Source organism: Cornus florida, unplaced genomic scaffold, assembly GCF_030987335.1.
Source record: "Cornus florida cultivar Cherokee Brave unplaced genomic scaffold, ASM3098733v1 CherokeeBrave_3.0.0_Hap2_Chr05, whole genome shotgun sequence".
In the NCBI taxonomy this organism is placed as follows: Eukaryota; Viridiplantae; Streptophyta; class Magnoliopsida; order Cornales; family Cornaceae; genus Cornus; species Cornus florida.
Window position 1 is genome coordinate 53,196,063 of NW_026775575.1, and position 27,396 is coordinate 53,223,458.

General features: G+C 39.0%; 1 protein-coding gene across 1 annotated transcript; it reads left to right on the forward strand.

The window, feature by feature from the left end:
* The first annotated feature begins 1,048 nt into the window (after positions 1-1,048).
* On the forward strand, positions 1,049-26,581 carry LOC132306472 (sorting nexin 2A-like). Its single transcript, XM_059803861.1, has 5 exons — positions 1,049-2,604; positions 2,718-2,927; positions 3,190-3,450; positions 24,701-24,787; positions 26,246-26,581. The coding sequence occupies exons 1-5, from the start codon at positions 1,591-1,593 to the stop codon at positions 26,324-26,326; spliced, it is 1,653 nt and encodes a 550-aa protein (XP_059659844.1). The 5' UTR covers positions 1,049-1,590; the 3' UTR covers positions 26,327-26,581.
* Positions 26,582-27,396: the final 815 nt, after the last annotated feature.

Sequence of the window (27,396 nt, forward strand, 5' to 3'; positions counted from 1 at the left end):
ATTCCCTTCAAAATCAAATCTAAGAATTATGATTCGTACCTGCTTAGGTTTAGCAACCAAATTTTGGGTTCATTCACAAAACAATCGCTGTTTCCGGCTTCTATTTGGAAAGAGAGGTTAGGGTTTCTTACCAAAAATGTGTCTATATATTCTTACTAATTATATTTGTTTCTGCTATTTAGTTCTTATGGAAATAAGACGATTCCCTTCAAAATCAAATCTGAAAATTATTATTCGTACCTGCTTAGGTTTATCAACCCAAATTTGGGTTCATTCACAGAACAATCGCTGCTTCCGGCTTCAATTTGGAAAGAGAGGTTAGGGTTTTCTTCAATGTAGCGATGGTTCTCTTCGCAACCCAAGCCTCAGAAGCACAACAGAGGTTACGATTTTCTTCAACTACAAAATTGGCAACACAAGACCTTCTTCCTTCTTTCTTCTTCGCAGACTCACGCAGACCTCCTTCTTCACGAAACAAAGCACCTTCTTCCTATGCAAATCTTCAGATGACCTTCTTCCTTACACCTTTTTCCTTCTTTCTTCTTTGCAAAGCCACGTAGACCTTTTACTTCTTTCTCTTCTTTGCATTCCTTACAAATTCTGTAAAATAAGGGTTAGGGCTAAATGGACAATTCTATACAATAAGTAAGGGCTAAATGGACAATATGCCGTATAAATATAACCTATATACTATATTATTACACACATTTAATACAACTTCAGTTACTTTGTTTTACCCACTTTTTTAAGTGATGTGCCACTCATTCCAAAATGGAGGAACTTGTGTACTGTAGGACTAGAGGTGATTTTCGTCCTAATAATTTTTAGAAAATTACAGTTTATTTTATCCTATTTTTTATTTTATTGGGAGAATGTTCTCTCGCATAGTTTCCCATCAAAGGAAAAAAAAAAATAAATAAATAAAAATAGTTTACCATCAAAGGAAAAAAAATATAATAAAAAATAATAATCTCACACTTAAAACGTTTCTCATAGATTAATGCTAGGAATTTGATTTGATTCTTTGATTGTCTTGCTGGAGATTTTTGATGATGACAGTCATTGGCACTGGTTGAGAATTCAACGATTGTACATGTGATAGTTTACTTCCATATTGTTTGGCCGCATAGGAAAAGGGTGTGAAAATCAATGGTGGGTGAGAAAATCTCCTTTTTCCATTTACAACGCGAAAAATTCTAACTGAAACTCATTCCATTGGATTCAATCAGAGATAAACTCCACATTCCCATGCAAATTCATCTATGCCCGTCTCACTGATCCTCTCAGAAAAGCTAGGAGTTCGATCGTCTTTGGGTTTCTTCCAGCTAGAGCTGGAGTGTACTAGCCAGTCAACCTCGTCGCGGCGCACGATAGCTTCCCACCATAACCCACATGAACCAACTACCAACCAACACATTTTCTCTCTCTTCACACACTCTCTCTCTCTCCTTTACACCAACGAACTCCTATTGTAGAGCAAGCCAAATCAATCTCAATTTTGTAACCCTAAAATTTTCATGTTCTAAGATTTGTTATTTATAGCTTAATCGATCAAATAAAAGCTTAATAACTTCTGATTTTGACAATAAAATGAGGGGTTCAGAGAACCGGAGCTTTGAAGAAGATATGGAAACCCCAGTCCTCAACGATTCTTCCAGCAAATCCACTCTCGCTCAAATTCACCACCCTTTGTCTCCGCCAATCATCGCCTCTACGACCGACACCGATCCTTTACTGTCTCCGCCTCCTCCGCCACAGTACAGAGACCTCGAAAACCCTAATTTCTCTAACAATTCGTACATAGAACCGTTGTCGTATCCGGACGATGTTTTTAGTCCGCTCGACGACAGGAACGGGATCGAGGTCAACGGCGTGGAAAGCCCTAGTAATGATTCAAAGAAATTCATGGCGTTGTCAAGATCGCCTTCGACGAGTTCCGAGTATGTGAAGATTACTGTTTCCAATCCTCATAAAGAGGTGGAAGGGCCGAATTCGTTTGTTCCGGGGGGGAACAATTATGTTACTTATTTGATTACGACGAGAACGAACCTGCCTGAGTTTGGAGGATCGGAGTTCATTGTTCGGAGGCGATTTAGGGATGTGGTTACATTGTCTGATAGGTTGAGTGAGGCTTATAGAGGCTTTTTTGTTCCGCCCAGACCGGATAAGAGTGTGGTGGAGAGTCAGGTGATGCAAAAGCAAGAATTTGTGGAGCAGAGGAGGGTGGCATTGGAGAAGTACTTGCGGAGATTGGCCGTGCATCCGGTGATCAAGAAAAGCGATGAGCTGAGGGTGTTTTTGCAGGTTCAGGGGAAGCTTCCATTGCCCACGACCACAGATGTGGCGTCAAGGATGCTTGATGGGGCGGCGAAGCTTCCGAAGCAGTTGTTTGGGGACTCTGCAAGCGTGATTGGGCCGCAGGATGTTGTGCAGCCAGCAAAAGGAGGAAGAGATTTGTTGAGAATATTCAAGGAGCTGAAGCAGTCAGTGACTAATGATTGGGGAGGTTCAAGACCACCTGTGGAAGAAGAAGATAAAGAGTTCTTAGAAAAGAAAGAGAAGCTACATTTTCTTGAGCAGCAACTCAGCAATGCATCTAAGCAGGTTTTTTTTTTTTTTCGTTGTTGTTGTTACCATCACTATTAGATAACACATTATATACTTACATTGACTGTTGGGTTATGAGAAATTTTAATATTTTTCCTATCCACATTTAGGCAGAAGCACTTGTCAAAGCGCAAAAAGATATGGGAGAAACAATGGGAGAACTAGGGCTGGCATTTATTAAGTTGACAAAATTTGAGAATGTGGAGGCTGTGTTCAACACTCAAAGAATACGGGCTTCTGATATGAAAAATGTGGCTACTGCTGCTGTCAAAGCAAGCCGATTTTATCGGGGATTAAGTGCACAAACTGTCGAGCATCTGGTAAATTAACTGCACCTTCTATTGAACCTCAAAATTGAACGTGTCAATATATATTGTTATATCAAGCAATTTGTATTGAACAACTGAAAAAAGCACTCGATGGAATGAACAGAAAGCTTATAAATTGTATGATAACCGAAGTTCATTTTTTCGACTTTCCTAGTAACACCACTATTGAATCAAGGTTCTTGTGCTCCGGGTAGAATCTCTAATACTATCATGATATCATCATCACCCTCTCATATATTTATATATGCTGCAGGATACACTACATGAATACCTGGGGCTAATGTTGGCAGTCCATACTGCTTTCTCTGATCGTTCGAGTGCTTTATTGACGGTACAAACTATTTTATCGGAATTATCGTCTTTGCACTCTAGAGCTGAAAAACTTGAAGCTGCATCATCCACAATGTTTGGTGGGGACAAGTCAAGGATCCAAAAGAGAGAAGAGCTGAAAGAAACCATAAAAATAACCGAAGATGCTAAAAACTGCGCTATCAGCGAATATGAACGAATTAAGGTAGCATATTTTCCATTTCACCTTTATTGACACATGAGCCAGAAATTAATTTGCTTTTACTTGTAGAATTTATTGACTTGCTTATAGACCAACAACCATGGGATCTTGTTTCTTGTGCAGTGTGCTAAGAAACTGTACTTGTCTGTTTTCCTTTTGTGCTCACTGAATGAAAGTTTGAAGTTCCCAAATGACAATTTCTATTAGCAATGATCAAGTTATTGACTAATCCTTCTAGTCCAACCATGTTAAGCCACTTATGCAAATGTATTTTGGGCTAGTCGCATCTATAGGGTTATCTAGTTAAATTACAGATACCATATCTTTTCAATATGTTTTGACCTATATATATTGTGCCACCTCTCTTATCCTTGTTGTGCCTTTAATCTGAATAAATTATAGGTTATCATTTCATTTAACTCTGTGTAGAGCTTTTTTATTTTAAAATTTTTTGGGCTCCCCTTTTGTCCTTGTAGTGCCTTCAATTTGAAACCCCATTTATCCTTTTAGTGCCTTCAATCTGAATCAGTCTACTCCTCATTCAAATGTAGACTCGGTTCTTATTGCAAATGGTTTTCATCTTATGCTGTGTTTGGTATGAAAGATGGAAAAGTATGTAGGGAGGGTTGGAAGGATGGATGAGGCGTCATTCCTAGGGAAGGGAAGATTTCCTTCCCTCTTTTTGTTTGGTTGTGTGGAGGAGAAGAGCAGGAGTTGACACATTCCATTGTTTGGTAAAGAAAGGAAGTAAATTTTTTTTTTTTCTTTCATCATTATATCCTTATTATCTAAAATATACAAGTAAAAATTAATATGCAAAAACATGCAAAAATTGTAGGTTAACAATGTCATTTTTCAATATACAAATTAGTTATTCTTCTCATCCCTCCTCTTTTCTGTCCAATATTGGAGGGATGAAAATTGGTGGGCCAGGAAGGATGGCTCATCCATCCATTCTTCCATTTCCTCTAGCTCTCCCTCCCACCAAACTAAGGGAAACTTGTTTCATTCCCCCTCTCTTCCCTCCCTCCCCCATTCTTCCCTCCTACCAAACGTAGCATTAGATTATTTTCTTAATTTTTCCCCCAATTGTTGGTACGACCTATTGTTTTAAATTCATTCTGTCATCTTCCTAATTGCCGTTCTTCCACCTCAAAGTTCTCATTTTGGTTCATTCTGTTATGGGAAGTTGTTTATTGGTTGCTTATCGGCTTGGCTAGATAACCGTACTTTTCACTTGGAAGTTTCAAAATGAGGATTGCTTTTAAACATTTACTTGGTCAAATGTACAAACCTCTATATTCCTGTTATTCTTCTCTAAGTCATCTACACGAGTTTTTATTTTATTTTTTCCACCATTCATCTCTATCTGATATCATATCTTGAATGTAAACAATGATTTATGACGTCTTTTTTAGTAATTAGATGTGATCTTATTCTAACTTACTTTGGTTTTCCTCTTCTCCTTGTAGTGTCTTCAACTTGAATATATTCATTCCTCTTATATATATAAATATATAGGACCCTGTTGCAAATGATTGAGCACAGAGCACCTTAGGTGACTTTGCTAATCTTGTCGTTTATTAATGTTACCGATAGCTTTTAATCAACACATACCCGTTTATGTTTCTTACATTGCCACTAAATCTTAATATTCTCATTTTGACGATACTCATTTTTCAAACATGTTTATTGACAACCTAACATATCATAGCATAAATCATGGCTGGCTTACAACTATTTTGTAAAATCTTTAACTTGACTAGCAATCAATAATCTCATAATACTTTGGAGGATTCACTTCAATTTTCCCTTCTTTAAGAATTTTCCCTTCTTTAAGAAAATTTATGAGAAAATGGACAATGGCACTCTTAGGCATCCTTTGGCCATTGATTTTCCCTATTTTGTCATTGTTAGATTTAGGTTGTGTAAATTACACCAATACGCCCTAAATTACAAGTGGGTGTTTGCCTAAATTATAGGTGGGTGTCAAGACACCCCTTGTCAGAGCTAGACTCACAATGTGAAATGTCAATTTTGCCCCTCATTTTATAATGCTTTTTTATTATATAAAATCTGAATCTCAAATGACGATAATACCCAAAAATACCGTATATCTGTAACGACCCTAGCTGATGCCAAAATTTAAAAAAAATTCGGCATAACTTCCCTTAAAAATGGGCCTTCAACAACCTGTCCCAATACACAAAACACATAATATCATCTAACATCCCATTCATCCGTTCATTATACCTCAACATAGTTCCTCTCATGGTGGAACATCCACACACCAATTAATCTAATTTATCATAATTACAGTCCCAAAATACCTGGTTAAGATCTAAAGTCCCTGTCTTACAACGTTACATGATACAATTGCATGGAAACATATACCATAATTCCATTAGTTTCATTTACATTAAACAAAAGATAAGTTTGTTCTTAAGTTACAAGGCCATAAATACTAACTTAGTTACATCCCCACAACTACGAATATACATAAAACGGTCAAAATACAAAATAGCAAACAACCTTCTAACAACTTTCAAGCTTAAGGTGGATTGTCGTCCACCGGTTCATTTCCAAGACCTGAAAAAAATAATATAAATAGCAGGGTGAGCAAATATGCTCAGTAGGTGACGCTTAAGACACTTTTTTTGTGTCCCTATGAATCCGTACAAAGAATAGGCCAATAGGAAATGAGGATTATACAATGTCGGGAAATAATACAACATTCCAACTAAACTCAAGTACAACCCACATGATGCCATGAAATGCAAATGCATGCTAATGTCACTCCCCATTTTCTGTTCTCAAACATCACTTTCAAACTGTTAATATAACCCGCCCTTTGGTGACCCCGCAGCGACACGAGAGGAGGATTGGCTAGTGTCCCTGACCCTTGGTACCCCCGCGGCGTCATTATGGGGCCCAGCTAGCTCAACCACGCTAGGGCGACTCCCTAGTCCCCTCTAGGCTATATTTACACTCCGGCCCTTTGGTACCCCTGCGGCGACCGGGTTTTTCAAAACAGTTTTATCAAATCATTTTCCCCAAAATCTCATTTTTCATTTCAAACTCATTCTTCCCGTTTCATGCCCAATGTAAGTGCATGAGTGCATCAATACCATGAATTTAATCATCATTTAACATTCAACTCTATTTAAGTAAGCAAGACATTATTTCGCAAGAATTTCTCAAGGGATTATAACATGCTTTTGTACAACAATGCATCTAGCACAACGAACATATATAAATCATCACATAAGCAAGAATTTTCACGTAAAATATTTAAAACAAGTTCTCACATAACCACATACACATGCTATAATTTCTTTAAACTACAACTAGCATAAGTAAACATGTCTAGCATCAAATTAGAAGATGTAATTCACATAGGAGCAAGAAACTTGTGGATTAAGAGCCCTTACCTCAAATTTGCACAAAACCCTTAAAAGTAGGTCTTGAATTTCGAAATCCAAAGGGTGCACAAAAACTGAAATTGATGGTATGGATGCGTAGAGCTCGTCTTGGGCTTCGTTTTGCCTCAAACGGCACTTAAAAATACTAAGAGATGAGGGAGCAATCAAGCCTTGAAGATTGAAACCAAAAAAAGAAAAAAAAACAGAGAGCTTCTGGAACGAGAGAGAAAAGCTTACGGGAAAATAAAAAAATTCAGAACAAAAAGTGGTCTCATGACCATTTTAAGTGCATGTGGGTCCCACCCATTTTCCTTTTTCTTTTTCCTTTTTCTTTTTGTTTTAAATTACACCACACACACAAATATATACACATATGCACATATATATATATATTGACACAGACATTACATTCTCGCCAACTTTTAAAAGATTTCGTCCCCGAAATCAAGTCATACCTGGGGAAAAAAACAACTCTGGATACTTGGAGCGAACCTCCTGTTCGAGCTCCCAAGTAGCCTCCTCAACTCCGTGGTGTCTCCAAAGGACTTTCACCATTGGTATCGTCTTGTTCCTCAACACCTTTTGTTGTGTGTCAAGAATCTGAACTGGTCCTTCCTCGTAGGAAACATCCTCATCAATGTCTACATCAACCCAACTCATCATGTGAGATGGATCTGGCTCGTACTTCCGTAACATCGATACATGGAAAACATTGTGGACTCTGTCCATCTGTGGTGGCAAAGCAAGTCTGTAGGCAACCTCTCCTACTCGGTCCAAGATCTCAAATGGTCCAATGAATTGTGGCGACAACTTGCCACTTTTCCCAAATCTCATCAAACCCTTCCGTGGAGAAACCCGAAGAAAAAGGTGGTCTCCCACCTCAAAGGATAACGGCCGTCTTCGCTTATCCGCATAACTCTTCTGTCGGCTCTGAGCTGTAAGTAACCTCTGTCTTATCAACTTAATCTTCTCAGTAGTCTCGAGTACAATGTCGGGTCCTAAGGCGACTGTCTCGCCTACCTCAGTCCAACAAACAGGAGACCTACAAGGTCTACCATACAACGCCTCAAATGGAGCCATCTGAATGCTCGCCTGATAACTGTTGTTGTAGGCAAATTCAATAAGTGGAAGGTGATCCTCCCAACTACCACCCAAGTCAAGCACACATGCCCGAAGCATATCCTCCAAAATCTGGATAGTACGCTCCAAGTGACCGTCAGTTTGTGGATGAAATGCCGTACTCAGATGCAACGCTGAGCCAAACGCTGCTTGAAGTCCTTCCCAGAACTTCGAAGTGAACTTGGCATCCCTATCTGAAACAATGGTTACTGGAACTCCATACAACCTTACAATCTCCTTCACATAAAGAACACCAAGCTTCTTTGCATCATCTGTTGCCTTAATAGGCAAAAAGTGAGCCGTCTTGGTCAATCTGTCAATGATGACCCATACGGACTCATTGTCCCTTCATGACCTTGGAAGACCTGTCACAAAATCCATAGCAATATACTCCCATTTCCATTGCGCTACAGGTAATGGTTGCAATAAACCGGCTAGTTTTTTATGCTCGGCCTTCACCTGCTAACAGGTGAGGCATCTAGCCACAAACTGTGCAACATCTTTCTTCATCCCGTTCCACCAATACTGACGTCTCAAATTGTGATACATCTTGGTACCACCTGGATGAACTGCAAAGCGGGAAGTGTGAAACTCCTGTAGGACGTCCTCACGACAAACCGTAGGAACCACCAACAAACCCCTGAACTGTAGACCCCCATCTGCATCCAAGGCCCAATCTTTCACTGTCTCACCACTGGAGATCAAAGCATGAATGACATCTAAATCCAGGTCCTGTCTCTGTGACTCAATCACTCGTACAACAAGAGTAGGCTGAGCCACAAAACTAAACAAGAATGCCGGCTCGCTGTCAACATCGTCATCAAAACAATACAATCCCATCTCTGCCAAATCCTTAAGCATCTTCCACTTCCGAATAGCCAAACAGGCCAAAGTTCCACGAGATTTTCGGCTTAAGGCATCTGCTACCACATTTGCCTTGCCCGGATGATACTGCAAGCCAAAATTATAATCTTCCAAGAATTCAACCCATCTTCTCTGTCTATTGTTCAAGTCCTTTTGGGAGAAAAGGTACTTGAGACTTTTATGATCCGAGTACATCTCGAATCTCTCACTATGCAAGTAGTGTCTCCAACACTTCAAAGCAAACACAACTGCCGCCAACTCCAAATCATGAGTAGGGTAGTTGTACTCGTGAGTTTTCAACTGTCGAGACCCATAAGCCACTACTCTACCATCCTGCATCAACACACACCCTAAACCATCACGTGAAGTATCACAATAGATCACAAAACACAAGCCACGCTCAGGTATCACCAACACTAGAGCCGTAGTCAATCTTGTCTTCAATTCCTGGAAAGATGACTCACAGGCTTTATTCCATGCAAACTTAATCCCTTTCCGGGTTAAACGGGTCATAGACGCTGCCAAAAGGGAGAAATCTTTCACAAATCTCCGGTAGTAACCCGCTAGACCAAGAAAACTACGGATCTCAAACACATTTTTGGGTTGCTCCCAATTCAAAACAGCTTCAATCTTTGATGGATCAACTAACACTCTGCCTTCTGAAACAACATGTCCCAAAAACTTCACCTCCTATAGCCAAAACTCACATTTCTCATATTTGGCATACAATCGGTGCTCCCGCAAAATCTGTAATACAATACTTAAATGGATCTCGTGCTCCTCCCGAGATCGTGAATACACAAGAATGTCATCCACGAAAACTACCATAAACTGGTCCAAGTAATCGTGAAAGATGCGGTTCATTAAGTCCATGAATGCCGTTGGAGCATTAGTCAAGCCAAAAGGCATAACAAGGAACTCATAGTGTCCATACCATGTACGGAATGCTGTCTTCGGGATATCCTCATCCCTAACCCGCAACTGATAATAGCCAGACCTCAAGTCAATCTTGGAGAAACAATTGGCTCCCCTCAACTGATCAAATAAATCATCTATCATTGGCAAAGGATACTTGTTCTTGATGGTGGCGCGATTCAACTTCCGATAATCGATGCACAACCTCAAAGAACCATCTTTCTTCTTAGCAAACAAGACCGGTACGCCCCATGTTGACACACTCGGTCGGATGAAACCTTTCATCCTCGAATCATCAAGCTGTCTTTTTAATTCCTCCAATTCAACTGGTGCCATACGATACGGTGCCATAGAAATCGGCGCGGTACCGGGCATCAAGTCAATAGTAAACTCCACTTCTCGGTGTGAAGGCAACTCTGTCAAATCCTCCGGAAACACATCCAGAAAATCACGAACAATTGCAGGATAATATTCTTCCACAACATTATCCTCTTCGGCTATAAGGCTAGCCAAAAAGTAATCACCACGACTCCGTCCACGAATTCCATAAAACGATGAAATGTGTGAATCACTCCGATCTCCTACAAAAAAGAAACAGTCTCCCTCGGGAGTACAAACTGTAACCCTTCCTCTGTAACAGTCGATCGTGGCATGAAAGGAAGCTAGCCAATCCATCCCGAGAATGACATCAAAGCTAGTCATCTCCAGGAGGATAAGGTCAAACACAAAAGTCCGCCCGGCTATCACAATGGAACAGTCCCTCACGACTCGGCTCAAAGACACTGAAACTCCAACTGGCGTATTAACACACAACGCCTGATCCATAAAACTGACCTCTAACCCCGATGCAAGTGCAAATGATGATGAAATGAAAGAATGAGATGCACCAAAATCAAACAAAACACGGGCCCAAGAACCAAACACTGGAAATATACCTTGGAGAACTGAAGATCCAAGAGATGCATCAGTCGGTGCAAGGGCAAAGACACGCCCTTGCGGTGCCTGTGCCTGTGAACTACTAATCTGAACACCAGACTGTTGTACCGACACAGTAGGAGTATCCCTCCTAGCTGGTCGTGAACCCTGAGAAGACAAGGCAGGCTGTGGTGGTGGCGGCGGTGGTCTGAAACCTGATTGAACCGTAGCCGACTGTGACGGCCTCTGCCGTGACCCTCTGCCACTAGTGGTGCCTGCTCCCTGACTCGGACAGTCCTGAATCAAATGGCCCTGCTGGCCACACCCATAACAAGCCTTCGGAGTTGAAGATACTGAAGTCAATCTCATGGGACAACTGGACCTGTAATGCCTAGGCTGCTGACATTGAAAGCAAACAACTGCACTCCTATCAGACCCAGCTGGCAACGGAGTGGTAGGAGCAGATCGTGCAGACTGCTGTCCCTGAAACTAAGATGGACCGCCCCTGTTCCTTTTCCAAGAAGATCCTTCTGAAGATGGCCCTGCACCCCTCTTTTGCTTCAACTGCTCTCTTCTTACATCCTTCTCTTTATTATCAGCCTCCAGCATCAAAGCCCTTTCCACTGCTTCAGAATATACCTTGATGAACTGTGCCATGATCAACGGCCTCATCCGATCATTAAGACTAGAAACAAACTTCCGAGTCTTGTTAACTTCATCTCTCACCATTTCTGGAGCAAAGCGAGAAAGTGAAGTGAACTTGTTTTCATATTCTGCCACTGACATGCTCCTTGGATAAGGTTATGAAACTAGTCTTATAACTCCCATCTTTTGGAAAGCGGAAAGTACTTTTCATAAAATAATTCCTTAAACTTGTCCCAACTCATCTCTTCTACCTTGTACCGGCTCGTAACCGACTTCCACCATAATTTGGCATCCTTAGCAAACTTATAAGTAGCTAGGATGATCTTCAAATGATCCTCCGTCACATCCATAGAAGTCAATTGAGTTTCAACTTGCTCCATGTAGTCATCTGCTATCATTGGATCCGCACCGCCCTCAAACATAACCGGCATCAGCTGAGAAAACCCCTTCATAATCTTGAGACGCTTCTGAGTTGGCACCTCCTCAACTTGAACTGTAGGTTGTGGTGCCGACTCCGACTGAGCAGCAATCGTTGCCCTCACGACATTTTGCAACAAACGATTCAACTCCAGTGCCACAGAACCTTCACCTACTTCGACGGGTGCTTCAACATTATCCCTCCTTGTGGGGACAACTCTCGGGGGAATCAAGTCCCTAAGAAGTGTGTCCTCATCATTTAGCTCCTCCGGATTGGAGCTGGAGTTCTCGCCAACATCACCCCTAGTCGGTCTAGGGCCAACTTCCCTGATTTCCTCACGCCATGATATCGTTCTATAAAACAAAGGAAACAATTCAATAACGATAACACTAAGGTCCAACCGTGAACAACCCAACGCAAAAAGATACTGTACAAACATTTAGCATGTAATACTATGCAAACACATTAATATAGGCATATAAGCACATAAGCACGTAAGTAAGTAAGTAGTTAAGCATACTTTTTCACATAGCAAAACACTTTTCCAAACAAGGAAATAACAATGCAAATGACTTCCCAGACAACCCTAGGTAAGCCTCTACCCGTCGTCCTAATGGTATTCGAACCATCGCTCTGATACCAAATTTGTAACGACCCTAGCTGATGCCAAAATTTAAAAAAAATTCGGCATAACCTCCCCTAAAAATGGGCCTTCAACAACCTATCCCAATACACAAAACACATAATATCATCCAGCATCCCATTCATCCGTTCATTATACCTCAACATAGTTCCTCTCATGGTGGAACATCCACACACCAATTAATCTAACTTATCATAATTACAGTCCCAAAATACCTGGTTAAGATCTAAAGTCCCTGTCTTACAACGTTACATGATACAATTGCATGGAAACATATACCATAATTCCATTAGTTTCATTTACATTAAACAAAAGATAAGTTTGTTCTTAAGTTACAAGGCCATGAATACTAACTTAGTTACATCCCCACAACTACGAATATACATAAAACGGTCAAAATACAAAATAACAAACAACCTTCTAACAACTTTCAAGCTTGAGGTGGATTGTCGTCCACCGGTTCATTTCCAAGACCTGAAAAAAATAATATAAATAGCAGGGTGAGCAAATATGCTCAGTAGGTGACGCTTAAGACACTTTTCTTGTGTCCCTGTGAATCCATACAAAGAATAGGCTAAATAGGAAATGAGGATTATACAATGTCGGGAAATAATACAACATTCCAACTAAACTCAAGTACAACCCACATGATGCCATGAAATGCAAATGCATGCCAATGTCACTTCCCATTTTCTGTTCTCAAACATCACTTTCAAACTGTTAATATAACCCGCCCTTTGGTGACCCCGCAGCGACACGAGAGGAGGATTGGCTAGTGTCCCTGACCCTTGGTACCCCCGTGGCGTCATTATGGGGCCCAGCTAGCTCAACCACGCTAGGGCGACTCCCTAGTCCCCTCTAGGCTATATTTACACTCCGACCCTTTGGTACCCCCGCGGCGACCGGATTTTTCAAAACCGTTTCATCAAATCATTTTTCCCAAATCTCATTTTTCATTTCAAACTCATTCTTCCCGTTTCATGCCCAATGTAAGTGCATGAGTGCATCAATACCATGAATTTAATCATCATTTGACATTCAACTCTATTTAAGTAAGCAAGACATTATTTCGCAAGAATTTCTCAAGGGATTATAACATGCTTTTGTACAACAATGCATCTAGCACAACGAACATATATAAATCATCACATAAGCAAGAATTTTCACATAAAATATTTAAAACAAGTTCTCACATAACCACATACACATGCTATAATTTCTTTAAACTACAACTAGCATAAGTAAACATGTCTAGCATCAAATTAGAAGATGTAATTCACATAGGAGCAAGAAACTTGTGGATTAAGAGCCCCTACCTCAAATTTGCACAAAACCCTTAAAAGTAGGTCTTGAATTTCGAAATCCAAAGGGTGCACAAAAACTGAAATTGATGGTATGGATGCGTAGAGCTCGTCTTGGGCTTCGTTTTGCCTCAAACGGCACTTAAAAATACTAAGAGATGAGGGAGCAATCAAGCCTTGAAGATTGAAACTAAAAAAAGAAAAAAAAAACAGAGAGCTTCTGGAACGAGAGAGAAGCTTACGGGAAAATAAAAAAATTCAGAACAAAAAGTGGTCTCATGACCATTTTAAGTGCATGTGGGTCCCACACATTTTCCTTTTTCTTTTCCCTTTTTCTTTTTGTTTTAAATTACACCACACACACAAATATATACACATATGCACATATATATATATATTGACACAGACATTACAATATCTATCTCTCTCCAGCTGACCCCTCTACCACTGCCACTCTTTCTCTCTCCCTCCACATTCCACCCACCATAGCTTACCTCTACACCACCATCGCCCACCCCTTCTCTCTCTTTCTCTTTCTCTCCTGTCACCACCCATCACCAGTAGCCAACCTCGTTTCCACTCTTCTTGGCCTATGAATGATACATCAAGTTTTCTTCGATCATTTCCATCAAAACATAGCATGAGAATAATTATAGCAAAAGTTAAATTCAAAATTAATTCAAAAAGTACTATATATTGTGAGACTAGAGATACAATTGATCAATCGGTTTCACTATGAACAACAGAAATAATAGAAGACAAAAACAAAATTAAATTGAAAAAGGCTCCGTTTGTTTCGACATAAAATGTTTTCCGGTAAATTTTGTTTACATTTTCCGGTGTTTGGTTGCATTTATGATTGTGTAAAGGTAAAATATTTTACATCCTGTTTTCCAAAAATTACTTATGGATAAAATTTTTGTAAGTTGTTTTACACCTTTCAATCTCAACCAAGACGAAGCAAATCGGCTCTGTTCCTCTCTAAACTTTCATCTCTAATAAATCCATGAAATTGCATGACGTGTAAACAGATCTCTCTTTCAATACAATTTGAACCATTGTTTTCATTTGCCTCCATAGGTCTATGAAATTGCATTATCCAAACCCTAATTTTCTCTCTTATATATCCATCTTCAGCCATATATTTCTCATATATATATCTGTATAGGAATTTCTAATACATAGCCAATCTCAATGAAATCGGATGAACAAATGAAGTTCACCAGCAAACAAGAGTACTCATTGAGAGTATAACTCTACAATCTTCTAAGACTTCTGATAAAAAGTTTGATTCATATTTGATATTAATCTCTTATTAGAAGAAACTGATTTGTACTTTCAAGTTTATTCAAAGATTAATCTTTGTACATCTCCATCATCGTCATCCTCATCACTGGGGTTGAGCCAACCTTTGAGGGATCCGCCCAGGGAAGGGAAATCCCAATGAATTTTGAATTCCATATTGTGCAAAAAAAGACTGAAATCAAGTAAGAATCTGGGTGCTTCAGCGGATATATTTGCTGTTTTGTATGTCCTTTACATGGAAAGAGAGGTCTCACTTTCTAAGCCTGAAAGGATCTTAGCCGCTTCAACCTAGGAACTCCATTCTATCTACAAATGTGAGTAAGCCAACTCTAGTTGCTTGGAGTGGAGACAGGGATTAAGAATAGTTGACCTTCAAGTGCCATTCCACCATAGTTTCTAAGGAGCTAGGAGGGTGCTTTCAACAACACCACAGGGGCAGCGCATCTAACTACCAGACAGTAGTCATCGAACAGGTATTTCGTATGTGATTGCCTGGTTTCCTAACCATTGTGTCACCTTTGATCAATAGGTATATAGGACTTTTCTTGAGTTATTTGATTATCATTCCATCATGTCAAAGGATCCTAAATTCCCAGTAGCGAACACCCTTTCTGTGTCTTATCGAGTTCCTGTAGAGAATAAAGTTTTAGTTAGTTCCTAAAGCGCTTCCCTTGTGCTATAGAGACTCTTTAGAATCTGAAGAGGAGATCCCTCTCTCAAGAAATGAAATGCCTGGCCTCAAAGAGATTGATCAGGGACAGTCTGTCAAATGACCCTGCCTCCACTGGCTCTTCCACCTGTCCAGGTTCCATTTCCTCCCCATGCTATGCTCCCCCAGCGCAAGCCTACCACACTTTGTGCCTGCAGTGTTTTCGCCAGACGGTCTTTGCCAGTAGTGCCATCCTCCCCATATATATATATGTGTTGGAAATCTTATCTATAAGTTGACTCAACGATTATAGCAGATTTATTGGGTCCTCAATATAGGCTAATTTTTAGGGATTTTATTTTTATTCTGATTTGATTTGATTTGATTTTATTCTCTTTATTTTGATTTGATTTTATTCTCTTTTCCATATTTGTAATTTTCCGTTTGTATATAATGATAGTCAGGCTCTCAAATTGAGTACGCCAATTTTACCAAATTACTTTTTGGTATCAGAGCCTCAAACCTGCGCCTCCCCCATCTCTCTCTCTTTCACCGCCTCTTTTAATATCTCTCTCTATCTCGTTACAGCCCCTTCCCTATTTTTTTTTCATAGACCTTCTCTCTTTTTCTGGTCGCTGTTGCGACAGTCCTAGGGGGAGTCAATCTCCTCTAGGTTCGACCCCTGTAGGGGTATTCCCTTAGTCTTTTTCATGCACTAAGGGTCAGAAGACGTGTTTGTAATTTTTTGGGGCTGCCGGGATATTCGGCAGCATTTTCGGATCAGACCGCCGTGTCTCCGGCTTCTTGGTTTGATCAAAATCAGGTTTATTCCTCCTTTATTTGAAATTATTGGTAATATGTTGAATTGATCTATTTAATATTATGGCTGAATCAAGTAATAATAAACAACCTCTCTTTTCGACGCAACACACACTGGCTCAACGAGTTACTAGTGTGCTGTTGAATGGCCGTAATCTTGCATCCTGGGCTCGTTTCCTCCGCCTCTAAGTTGGTGGAAAAGGCAAATCAGGGTGGATTTTGGGTACTGAAAAGAGGCCAGATATTAAAGATCCTAAATATGCTCAGTGGGATATGGATAATTGCACCATTTTAGGATAGATGTTTAATTCTATGGAGGAACGCATTTATAATATATTCATGTTTTATGACTCTGTTAATGACTTGTGGACTGCTTTGAATCAAATGTATGCTCATTCTAGGAATGATGCTCGTATTTTTGAATTATATCAAGATATTGCTAAGGCCTCGCAAGAAGGCCTGAATTTGTCTGTAACTGATTATTTTGGGTATTTGAGATCTCGTTGGGAGGAACTAGCTCAATATGAGCCTCTCAGTGAATTTCCTTCTGAGGCAGCCTCTCTTTTTGTCAAACGTCTTGATCGTCAGCATACCTATCAGTTTTTGATGGGATTACGCCCAGAATTTGAACCACTAAAGTCTCAAATCTTGAATGCATCACCAATGCCATCCCTGTTGGAAGCTTTTGCTACTGTTGATGGTGAAGCACGCAGGCACCATTTAATTCAGCCCTCAATTGTTCCTGTACCAGTGTCTGAGCCTGCTGGGGATAGTATGGCTTTTGCAGCCAACTTTGGATCACGAGCTTCTGGAGGTCAGATTATTTGTCACCATTGTGGAGGGGTTGGACATGTTAAGGCTCGTTGCTTCAAACTTCATCCTGAACTGAAGCAAAAATTTTCTAGGAACCGTTTATCTGGAACTGGTTCTTCTCGTACTACGGCTGTTGCAGAAACTCCTGTTACTACTGGTGGATCTACTGTATTTCCTAGACTGAGCCAGCTTCAATCTCAAATTGGGCAGATCCAGGACCAGCTTGGCTTCCTTGCTTCTAGAGTTAGTGCTCCTTCAACTGCTCCCACTGCAACAATTGTTACAGGTACTTCTACTGCATTTCATGTTAAGGCCAAGCAGCTCACTTGGGTTCTGGATTCTGGGGCCAATGATCACATGACTAGTGAGTTATTAGTTTTTTCTTCTAATGTCATACCTGTTACCCAATTTGTGTATCTTGCGGATGGCTCTACATCTTACATTCACAATAAGGGTGATGTTTGTTTGTCTCCTGATATTACTCTTTCATCTGTCCTTCATGTACCTAAATTTGCCTTTAACCTTTTATCTGTTAGCCGGCTTGCAAAAAACCTCCAATGTGCAGTTATATTTTTACCAGATCACTGTTTGTTGCAGGACCTTTGTTTGAAGAGGATTTTTGGCAGGGGTTATGAGCGTGATGGGCTTTACTACTTTAGGGAACCACCAGGAACGAGTCTTCAAGCTTCTGTCCTACCTACTTCTAGTGTTTATGATGTTTCTTTTCGCACTTTTAGTCTGTGGCATGCACGTTTGGGGCATGTAAACTTTCAATATCTATGTCTATTGTTTCCTTCGTTAAATAAAGCATGTAAGGACCATAAGTTTCAATGTGAAGTTTGTGAGCTTTCTAAACATACTAGAACTAGCTATATTTCTCATATGAGTCGTGCTCCTAGTATGTTTAATCTTATTCATTCTAATGTCTGGGCCCTTCCCCAGTTACTGCTTTCTCTGGACATCGATATTATGTGACATTTATTGATGATTATTCTCGTTGTACTTGGGTTTATTTATTGAAAAAGAAATCTGATGTATTTCTTTTATTTAGCCAGTTTCTTTAAATGATCAAAACCTAGTATAACACTGTTGTCCGTAATATTCGTTCTGATAACGGACGAGAATATGTTTCGAATGAGTTCCGGTCTGAACTTAATAAAAAGGGGATTTTACATCAACTCACTTGCCCTTATACTCCTGAGCAAAATGGCGTGGCTGAACGCAAAAACCGTCATCTTATGTCTGTGGTCTGATGTCTTCTGAGTGGTATACATGTGCCTAAATTTTATTGGCACATGGCTGTTCTTACAGCTGCTTTTCTGATTAATCGTACTCCCAGTCGAGTTTTGGGTGGTAAGGCACCACTTTAGATTCTCCAACCTAATTATACATTGTTTCACCTTCTGCCTCGTGTTTTCGGCTGTACTTGTTTTGTTCATAACCGTAGTCCTTCTCGTCATAAACTTGATGATAAATCTATTAGGTGTATTTTCTTGGGGTATTCTGCTATGTCAAAGGGCTATCGTTGTTATGATCCTGTGACCAAACATATGTATCATTCTCTTGATGTAACATTTCATGAAACTGTTCCTTTTTATAGTACTAATTCAGTGGTACAGGATTCTCTCTCTTGTAATCTGGAGAAGGAGATTTCTCCTATTGCCCGTCCTGTTCCTCTCTTTGAAAATCACACTGTCCTGGAATCTCCTTCTCCATCCATGCAGGGTTCCCCTCCACCTTTGCAGGTCTACTCTCGTCGCCATCACACTCAACCTCCCCTGCCAGAATTATCTTCAGAACCAGGTCCAGGTAACTCTCCTTCTCCAATTGCTCCTACAATTCCTGAGCGTACCTCCCGTTATCCTACCTGTGATCGTCATCCTCCTAATTGGTATGGTTTTTCTAGTAGCACTAACCACCCTATTTCCCAGTATGTCTCCTATGATGGTCTTTCAGGTGCATATAAATCCTTCCTGGGCAAGATTGGGACCGTTTCTATTCCTCGATCTGTGTCAGAGGCCCTCCAGGATCCCAATTGGGTGTCTGCCATGACAACAGAAATGGATGCTTTACACCATAATAATACATAGGAACTTGTTGCTTTACTTTCTGGGGAGAAAACGGTTGGCTGCAAATGGGTCTTTAATGTGAAGTACTTAGCCGATGGTTCTATTGATCGGTATAAGGCTCGGTTGGTGGCAAAAGGCTTTACTCAGATTCCGGGCAAAGACTTTAGTGCTACCTTTGCTCCTGTGGCTAAGTTGACGTCTGTGCGACTGCTTGTCTCCTTGTCTGCTGCCCATTCTTGGCCTCTGCATCAGTTAGATGTCAAGAATGCATTTCTTAATGGAGACTTACTTGAGACTATATATATGGATCCACCCCCCTGGATTTTGGGCTGAGGGGGAGTATGCTGGGAAAGTCTGTAGGCTACGGAAGTCTCTTTATGGTCTGAAGCAATCTCCTAGAGCTTGGTTTAGTCGTTTCAGCGATGTTGTTTTATCCATGGGCTTTGTGCGCTGCCACTCAGACCATACTTGTTTTATTCGACGTCGCTCTGATGGTCGTTGCATTATGTTATTGGTATATGTGGATGATATCATTATCACAGGTGGTGATGCTTCAGGGATTGCTCAGGCGAAACTTCATCTTCAAAAGTCTTTTGATGTGAAGGACTTAGGTCCTCTTCGATATTTTCTTGGAATTGAGATTGCTAGATCCCGTCGTGGAATTTCTTTATCTCAAAGGAAATATGTTTTGGATCTTCTTCAAGATACTGGCATGCTTGGGTGTCGACCCGCTTCCACTCCTATGGACCCCAATCTTAAACTCTCTGTTGAGTCAGGGGAATTACTTCCAGATCCATCCGTGTATCAACGTTTAGTAGGTCGTCTTATCTATTTGACTAACACAAGGCCCGATTTGACATTTGCTATTAGTGTGATTAGTCAATTCTTGCATGCCCCTCGCTCAACTCATATGGATGCAGTCTATCATATTTTGAGGTACCTTAAGTCGTGCCCTGGTCTTGGTCTGTTGTATGCCTCAGGAAATCAGTCTGGACTCTCATGCTTTACTGATGCAGACTATGCTGGATGTAAGATAGATAGACGTTCTACCTCTGGCTTCTGTACTTTCTATAGTAATCATCTCATATCATGGAAGAGTAAGAAGCAGGCTGTTGTTTCTAGATCCTCTGCTGAAGCTGAATGCCGAGCTATGGCTCAAGGTACTTGTGAGCTCCTTTGGCTTCAATCAATTTTGGGAGAGTTGGATCTTGTACAGAAAGGTTCTTCAAGGCTGTTTTGTGACAATAAATCAGCCATTATGCTTGCTTCTGATTTTGTTTTACATGAAAGATCGAAACATATTGAAGTAGACATTCACTTTATTCGAGAGAAGGTTCGATCAGGTATCATTAATCCTATTTTTGTTCCTTCTTCAGAACAGACTGCAGATGTGTTCACAAAGTCTGTTGAGCCTTCTCTTCTCCAGTCTTCCATAGTCAAGCTGGGCTTGGTTAACATATTTGCTCCAGCTTGAGGGAGAGTGTTGGAAATCTTATCTATAAGTTGACTCAACGATTATGGCAGATTTATTGGGTCTTCAATATAGGCTAATTTTTAGGGATTTTATTTTTATTTTTATTTTATTTTATTTTATTCTCTTTATTTTGATTTGATTTTATTCTCTTTTCTATATTTGTAATTTTTCGCTTGTATATAATGATAGTCAGGCTCTCGAATTGAGTACGCCAATTTTACCAAGTTACTTTTATATGTGTGTGAGAGAGTGTATATAGATGTGGGTTTTTTTGCTGGATAAACTGAGAAAGAGAAAACAACTTTTTCTTTTCAGGATTTTATTCTTTATATGGTTTGATTTTGAAATATCAACTTTGAAAGAAATGATATTTTGTTTTTCTGAAGTTATTTTCTAGTTTAAGCCAAACACAGGATATTGTTTTACCGAAATTCTTTAAAATGTAAAAGAGTTTTGTATAAAAAAATTGTTTTACGTGGAAAAACAAACAGAGCAAACATTTGAAAACAGAGTATCAGTTGATCAAGTCAATGTAATCATAATTAAACACCAAATACCAGACTAAAAAGAAGAAACTCATTTAATTGAGCATCGATGAGCCATTAATTAATCAACCAATCATAGTTTTGATTTTGACAAACTAACATAAACCCAATATACATTAATTAATCAACACTTTCGTTAATTAACTGAAGTTTTCAGAAGAGAATTAAGCATGCATGTTAGAGAATTAAAGAATAAATTACTGATAAATTATGTTTTGGGGTGTCATTTGACGAAATTGATTAAACCGCGCGGGGGGGGGGGGGGGGGGGGGGGGGGGGGGTGGTTTGAAAGAGTGTGGGGGTTGATTGAGGCTTGGAGAGGCTTCTCAGTTAGGGCTCTCATTCGAGATGCCTGGAGGGCTACTCCTCTTTGTATTTGGTGGTGCATTTGGCTGGAGAGAAATCGGAGATATTTTGATGGAAAGTAGATGCCTGTCACTTTGCTTAAGTTCTCTATTATTTCCATTCTTTTTTGTTAGGTTTCAGGGAGAGATTATAGATCTTTAGAGGACATTGTTTCTTTTTTGGCCTCTTTGAAGGCTTGAGGCTTTTTCTGGCATTTGTGTTTCTTTGGGATCCGCTCCCCTTTTGAGCGCTTTTTTATAAAATTTTTACTTACCAAAAAAAAAAAAAAAAATTGTGTTGGCGTGTATCTTGGCAACGGACCTGAACAAAGACTTGGTAGTGTGCATTTGTCTGAGATATTGAAGAACATGAGTGTAGTACGTGTTTGTGGTGATTTGGAATTGCCGGCTGTGCTGCTTCTTGTCCATTAGCCAACACTTGCTGCTCTATTATTATTTTTCTATTAGCTTTTAATTATAATTTCATATTCTATAACATTTTTATTATTTGTATCTTTATTATAATATCATAGGTCACTAATCGACACTCCTGAATAGAGCTTGTAACTTAACTGTTTACAAATCAATAATGGTAGATTTATTCATCTTGAAAGTCATTTGGGGATAAATTAGTCAATTCACGTGTTATAGAGGTCTTTTCACAAGGTCGAAGGGTGTACAGGTAATTTTGCATGATGTTAGAGGTTGAGACAATTTCCACTTAACGAAGAGTTCTTAGATACCACGTGCCAAACATCAAGGGTTTTGTAAGTATCATTTGCAAGCATAGCATCTGCCCATAATTAACATAAACTTCAAGGGTGTCAGTGTAATTTACCCTTAGATCGTTTGGAGACATTTTCTATACATTATGATTTCTTAGTATTTTTCTAATTTAAATTCTCACTGTATTATTTACTTAAGATTTAATATGGACTATAATTTTATTGTCTTAAACTACTTCAGCATAATTAGCGGATCTTCCCCTGAATAAACATTTACAACTAGCAAGAAAGAGAAGGGCTTAATGGCAATAAACACATCCATTACATTTACTTAATATCATTTTCTTTTTGAGAACCCATTGCTTTCTCTCTCCACGGATCCTTCTTTTTTCCCCCTTATGAGCTCCAGTTTCTTATTTCGGTGTTTCTTTCAACCTATGTTACATGGACTTGGATACGTGTATCGGATATGGGTATGTATCCAAGTGTCAAACGTGTCAAATCTCCAAACAAAAGGACACATCGACACTGCTAAATATTCATTTATATAATTATTTTATTTTATTTTCTAGAGTAAATTTAAGTTCTTTAGGTAACAATGTTCAATATAGACACTTATTTTAAAGTATAATATAATAAAATTGAATTATTGGATATGCTTTTTAAGTTCATGTCCAACCAAAAGTGTCAGACCATATCCCATACCCATGTCGAAGCAATATGTGTCCGGCATGGTACTTCACTACTTTCGAAGAGTCCATGTAACATAGCTTTCAACTAATTTCATATGTAAAAGCTTGGTCTTCTTACCAATAATAGTTTGATTTTTCTTCTTTCTTGTTTTTAGTTTTATTTTAGTTTCTCTGACCAAAGGTCGCACAATATGGCTATATGAATTGAATAAATCTATAGTTGCTACAACTTCAAATATTTCCGTTTCTCTTGTTTAATTTTAAAGCATTCTCCCCTCACTTGGCATGCTGCATTTGTTTATTTATATATGTATGTTATTGTATTTACAACCTTATTTGGCACTAACATGTCAGCAATTGCAAGTAGCAGTAGTAATAACCATTTTTTCACTGCTTCATTCATTAAAAATAAGTTGGGAGGTCGTTCCTTAACATAGTTATTACCTTGTTGTTTTTCCACATGGCTAACTAGGCTACTAATGTACTTGGTCACAAACATATGCTCAGTCTGCTTACAATATATGTTGTAAGCTCAGTCTGATTTTCTGGGGTTTGGAACCTACTAAAAAAGATTGTGTGTAAGGGCTTTATGTGCATTTGAGCCTGTCATAGAATGAAGCAATGTAATTGAGCCTTGACGTGTCCAAGGATCTTTCTTTTGGGTGTCTTTAACCAGAAAGGGGAAGAAAAGAGGATGGTTCATTACCCCCCTTGTCATCTCATGAGCCACTGGCCATGAATTATATCCTTCATTCTTCTCTCTTTTTTATCTTTCCTCTATAACCCCCATTCCCATCGATTTTGCTTCCTGACTGCTTTTGGCTTTATACTTGGGGTGTGTGCACATGCTGAAAAGAGTGCTCTTGAGAACATCTAGAAGATAAAGTAAAATGTATTGTCGGTTGACAGTATGAATTGATTCTGATCAATACAGTTAGTGATAAACAAGTTCATTGATTATGCAAAGCATTTCCTATATTTCCCTTTGTGAATTGATGATATCCTTCTTTTGTTTCTTTATCTAACTCGCCTTCACATGGATTATCAATCTTATCTTTTTTGATCATCATCACATGGATCTTATTTACTCCATGTCCATCGACTATATATTTGAGTGTGATATCATGTTTTCTTGTGGTCTTTCCCATGATTTTCATTTCTATGCCAAAAGAAGGCCTGGCTCCAAGTTGGTTGTATATATGCATCACATTACATGCTTGTTCAATGGTTTCACATCTTCGTAGGTTCCAAGTATGAAACAGTAGCTATAGAAATGTGTCTGAAGTGACTCTGAACATGTTACATGATCCATTTGGCTTAGCTTGGGGGTGGAGAGAGGAGAACTAGTTGCATTATGTGCTTTTAAAGTTTAATCTAATTAGTTTTATATATGGATTATCTATTAAAATTACCAACTTTTTTTGTATACTAGCTTCGTTACAACTGAAAACTGTTTGTAATTGTCTTCTCTTCTCATGTAAAAGTTGTGCTGTTCAAGAAGACATGTTTATGGATTAAATTTGTGAACTACCATCTTCATTTACTTGCATCTCATGTGATAATTGTGTAAATGCAGGAAAATAACAAGATTGAACATGAAAGATTTGAGAGAGAAAGACAGGCCGACTTTGTAAACATGTTAAAGGGATTTGTAATCAATCAGGTATATTCGGTTCATGACTTTATATGATGGTTGCAGTAGTATATGGAACATTAATTTTGAGTTTAATCATAGATGCTTGAAGACAGTTGTTGTCCACAGCTAAAATCAAACTGGTTTAAATTAAGAACGAACTTTTGACAGACTTTGCAAGAGAAAATTTTAAGCCAATAATTATTTCTGTATATTCCTTTATGTTCAATAAAACGTTTCCTCAAAAGTTATTTATGCTTTGTTGAACTGATAATGGTGACACATTATCTCCTTGAGGACTCTAGCACCAACATCATTTCTTCCACTTGTTCGGCTACCTGTGGCAGCCTATCGGTCTTCTATAAAGTAACTTCCCCTGGTATTTTTTAGTTGGCACCACCTTCAAAAACTTGTCTTGGAGGAGAAATGAGTTTAAGAGGAAAGCAAATTTTGCATTTTTACGATGTGCGCGTGCACACACGCCACTTATACATGTTCTGAACATTCTCTTTGAAAAAGAATATAACCATCTTTATTGGACTTATACGTGTTCTGTATTATCCTCTTTGAAAAAGAACACCACCATCGTTCTGGTGCAGTTATGCCATGGATAAACTTACTTGTTGGTTGTTCTTTTTTATTTATTTTTTATTTTTTGGAGGGGGTCCCTTTTCTTTTCCCTTTAGGTAATTATTGCTAGCTGAAATAAACTAATGGCCTAATGTGACGACAATTTTAAATCAATCTCTTTTCCACCCTGGCCTAATGTGAAGACAACCTTAAATCAATCTCTTTTCCACCACTTTTCTCTTATCTACCATCAAAATAATAGGAAACTGTACCTCCATTATCAGTACTTATAAACTACACAAATTTCAGAACCTGCAATTTTAATTACTTCATTGTATGTCCAATAGGAGAAATACTTTAATGCTCGTATTATTTTGATGAGATGGTATCACCAAGTAATTGAATGCTGACACGTAGTATAAATGCATTTTTCCTTATGTGATAGGATATAATTGTTTGACAACACTGATGACATTTATCACCAGTGCAGGGAAGACTTTCTCGTCCAATAGGACGTCAGCTGCTGCTGCCCTGTATACCATTAAACTTTTTTGCATTATTGGTTGTATGCATAGAGGACGGTTTGGCTATCATAGAGCATCAGTTATCAACAAGAAATCTGCCACTCAAGATTGATTAGAATTCTGCTCATAGTAATTAAGTGGATTGGCCCCTAAGACTGATATAATTAGAATGTTATCTCATGAATAACGTGTGCATTTAGGGATTTTTGTGAAATGCCTTTGTACTCCTTTAGTGGCTTTTTACATTCAATCATTCCTTTCTTTTTCTTTTTGCTATTTCTACGTACTATGTATGTTCTCTTTTTTTCTTTTTCTTTTTTGATAAGTAAGCACTTTGTATGTCCTTTTTGCTCCCCTGAAATCTGAGCTCATTACTTTATTATTGATACAACAGGTTGCATATACAGAGAAAATTGGAAATGAGTGGGCAAAGGTTGCGGAGGAGACTAGTGGGTATGCAAAAGAGAGCGCTTGAACTCTATGACAGTAAATTTGCTTCTTTAACTTCCTCTTTTCTTTATATTTTATGTGCACTATACGATACCAACACATTCTTAAAAAAATATGAGATAAAACAAAGGTAGGAGATCAGCTGTCAGTTTTCTTCGAATTTCATTTTTTCCGTAGTTGTATTTGTTAAATTTTGTTACACACCCTTGCAGCATAAATTCACTGCTGTAAATTCTTTACTACTTGTTTGCTATTTGAAGGTGCACTATAATTTTCTTTCTTTTTTGGTAGGCAAGTGAGAGCATTCAACCAACTAGGTGCACAATAATTTCCTGATTGTTGAGATGGTAATAAGTGATAATAGTATGACATTGGGACTGTTTGGGCATACTGGCTTGTATTGTTTGGCAATTGCTTGTGGTCTTGGTAGAGAATTTAGAATTCAGAGCTCTCGCATTCACTCAAAATGTAGAGTAGTTACAAGTGTTCTGTGTGTGTGTGTGTTGTTACCTAGGGTTTATCTCTTGGTGATTGTCCCTGACGTGGTCTTGAAAGCTGGTTTATCTACCTCTTAAATGTATAGTAGTTACAAGTGTTCTGTGTGTGTGTGTGTCATTACCTAGGGTTTATCTCTTGGTGATTGTCCCTGACATGGTCTTGAAGGCTGGTTTATCTACCTCTTAAATGTTTAGTAGTTACAAGTGTTCTGTGTGTGTCATTACCTAGGGTTTATCTCTTAGTGATTGTCCCTGACATGGTTTTGAAGGCTGGTTTATCTTCCTCTTACGCGTTGGTATAAAACCAGTGCGCATACTCAATAGTATCCCTACGGTTAATACGTAACACAAGGAGTCAACCTCTGGACATAACAACTGTTGTCTAGCTGCTACTCTGTTCGTGGTTGAACCTCATTCTGCGCTTAAAATTGAACAGATTGAGTGATTTTAGAAAAATAAGCACGTTTAGTTAGAAATAGTGATTGACCTGCTTAAGTACATAAATCTGAATAGGGTGTTGGACTGGCGCGCCATGGGATTTGATTTGGCTTGAACTGAAGATTTGATTTGGAACTCTTCTTGAATTATTTTGTTTTGA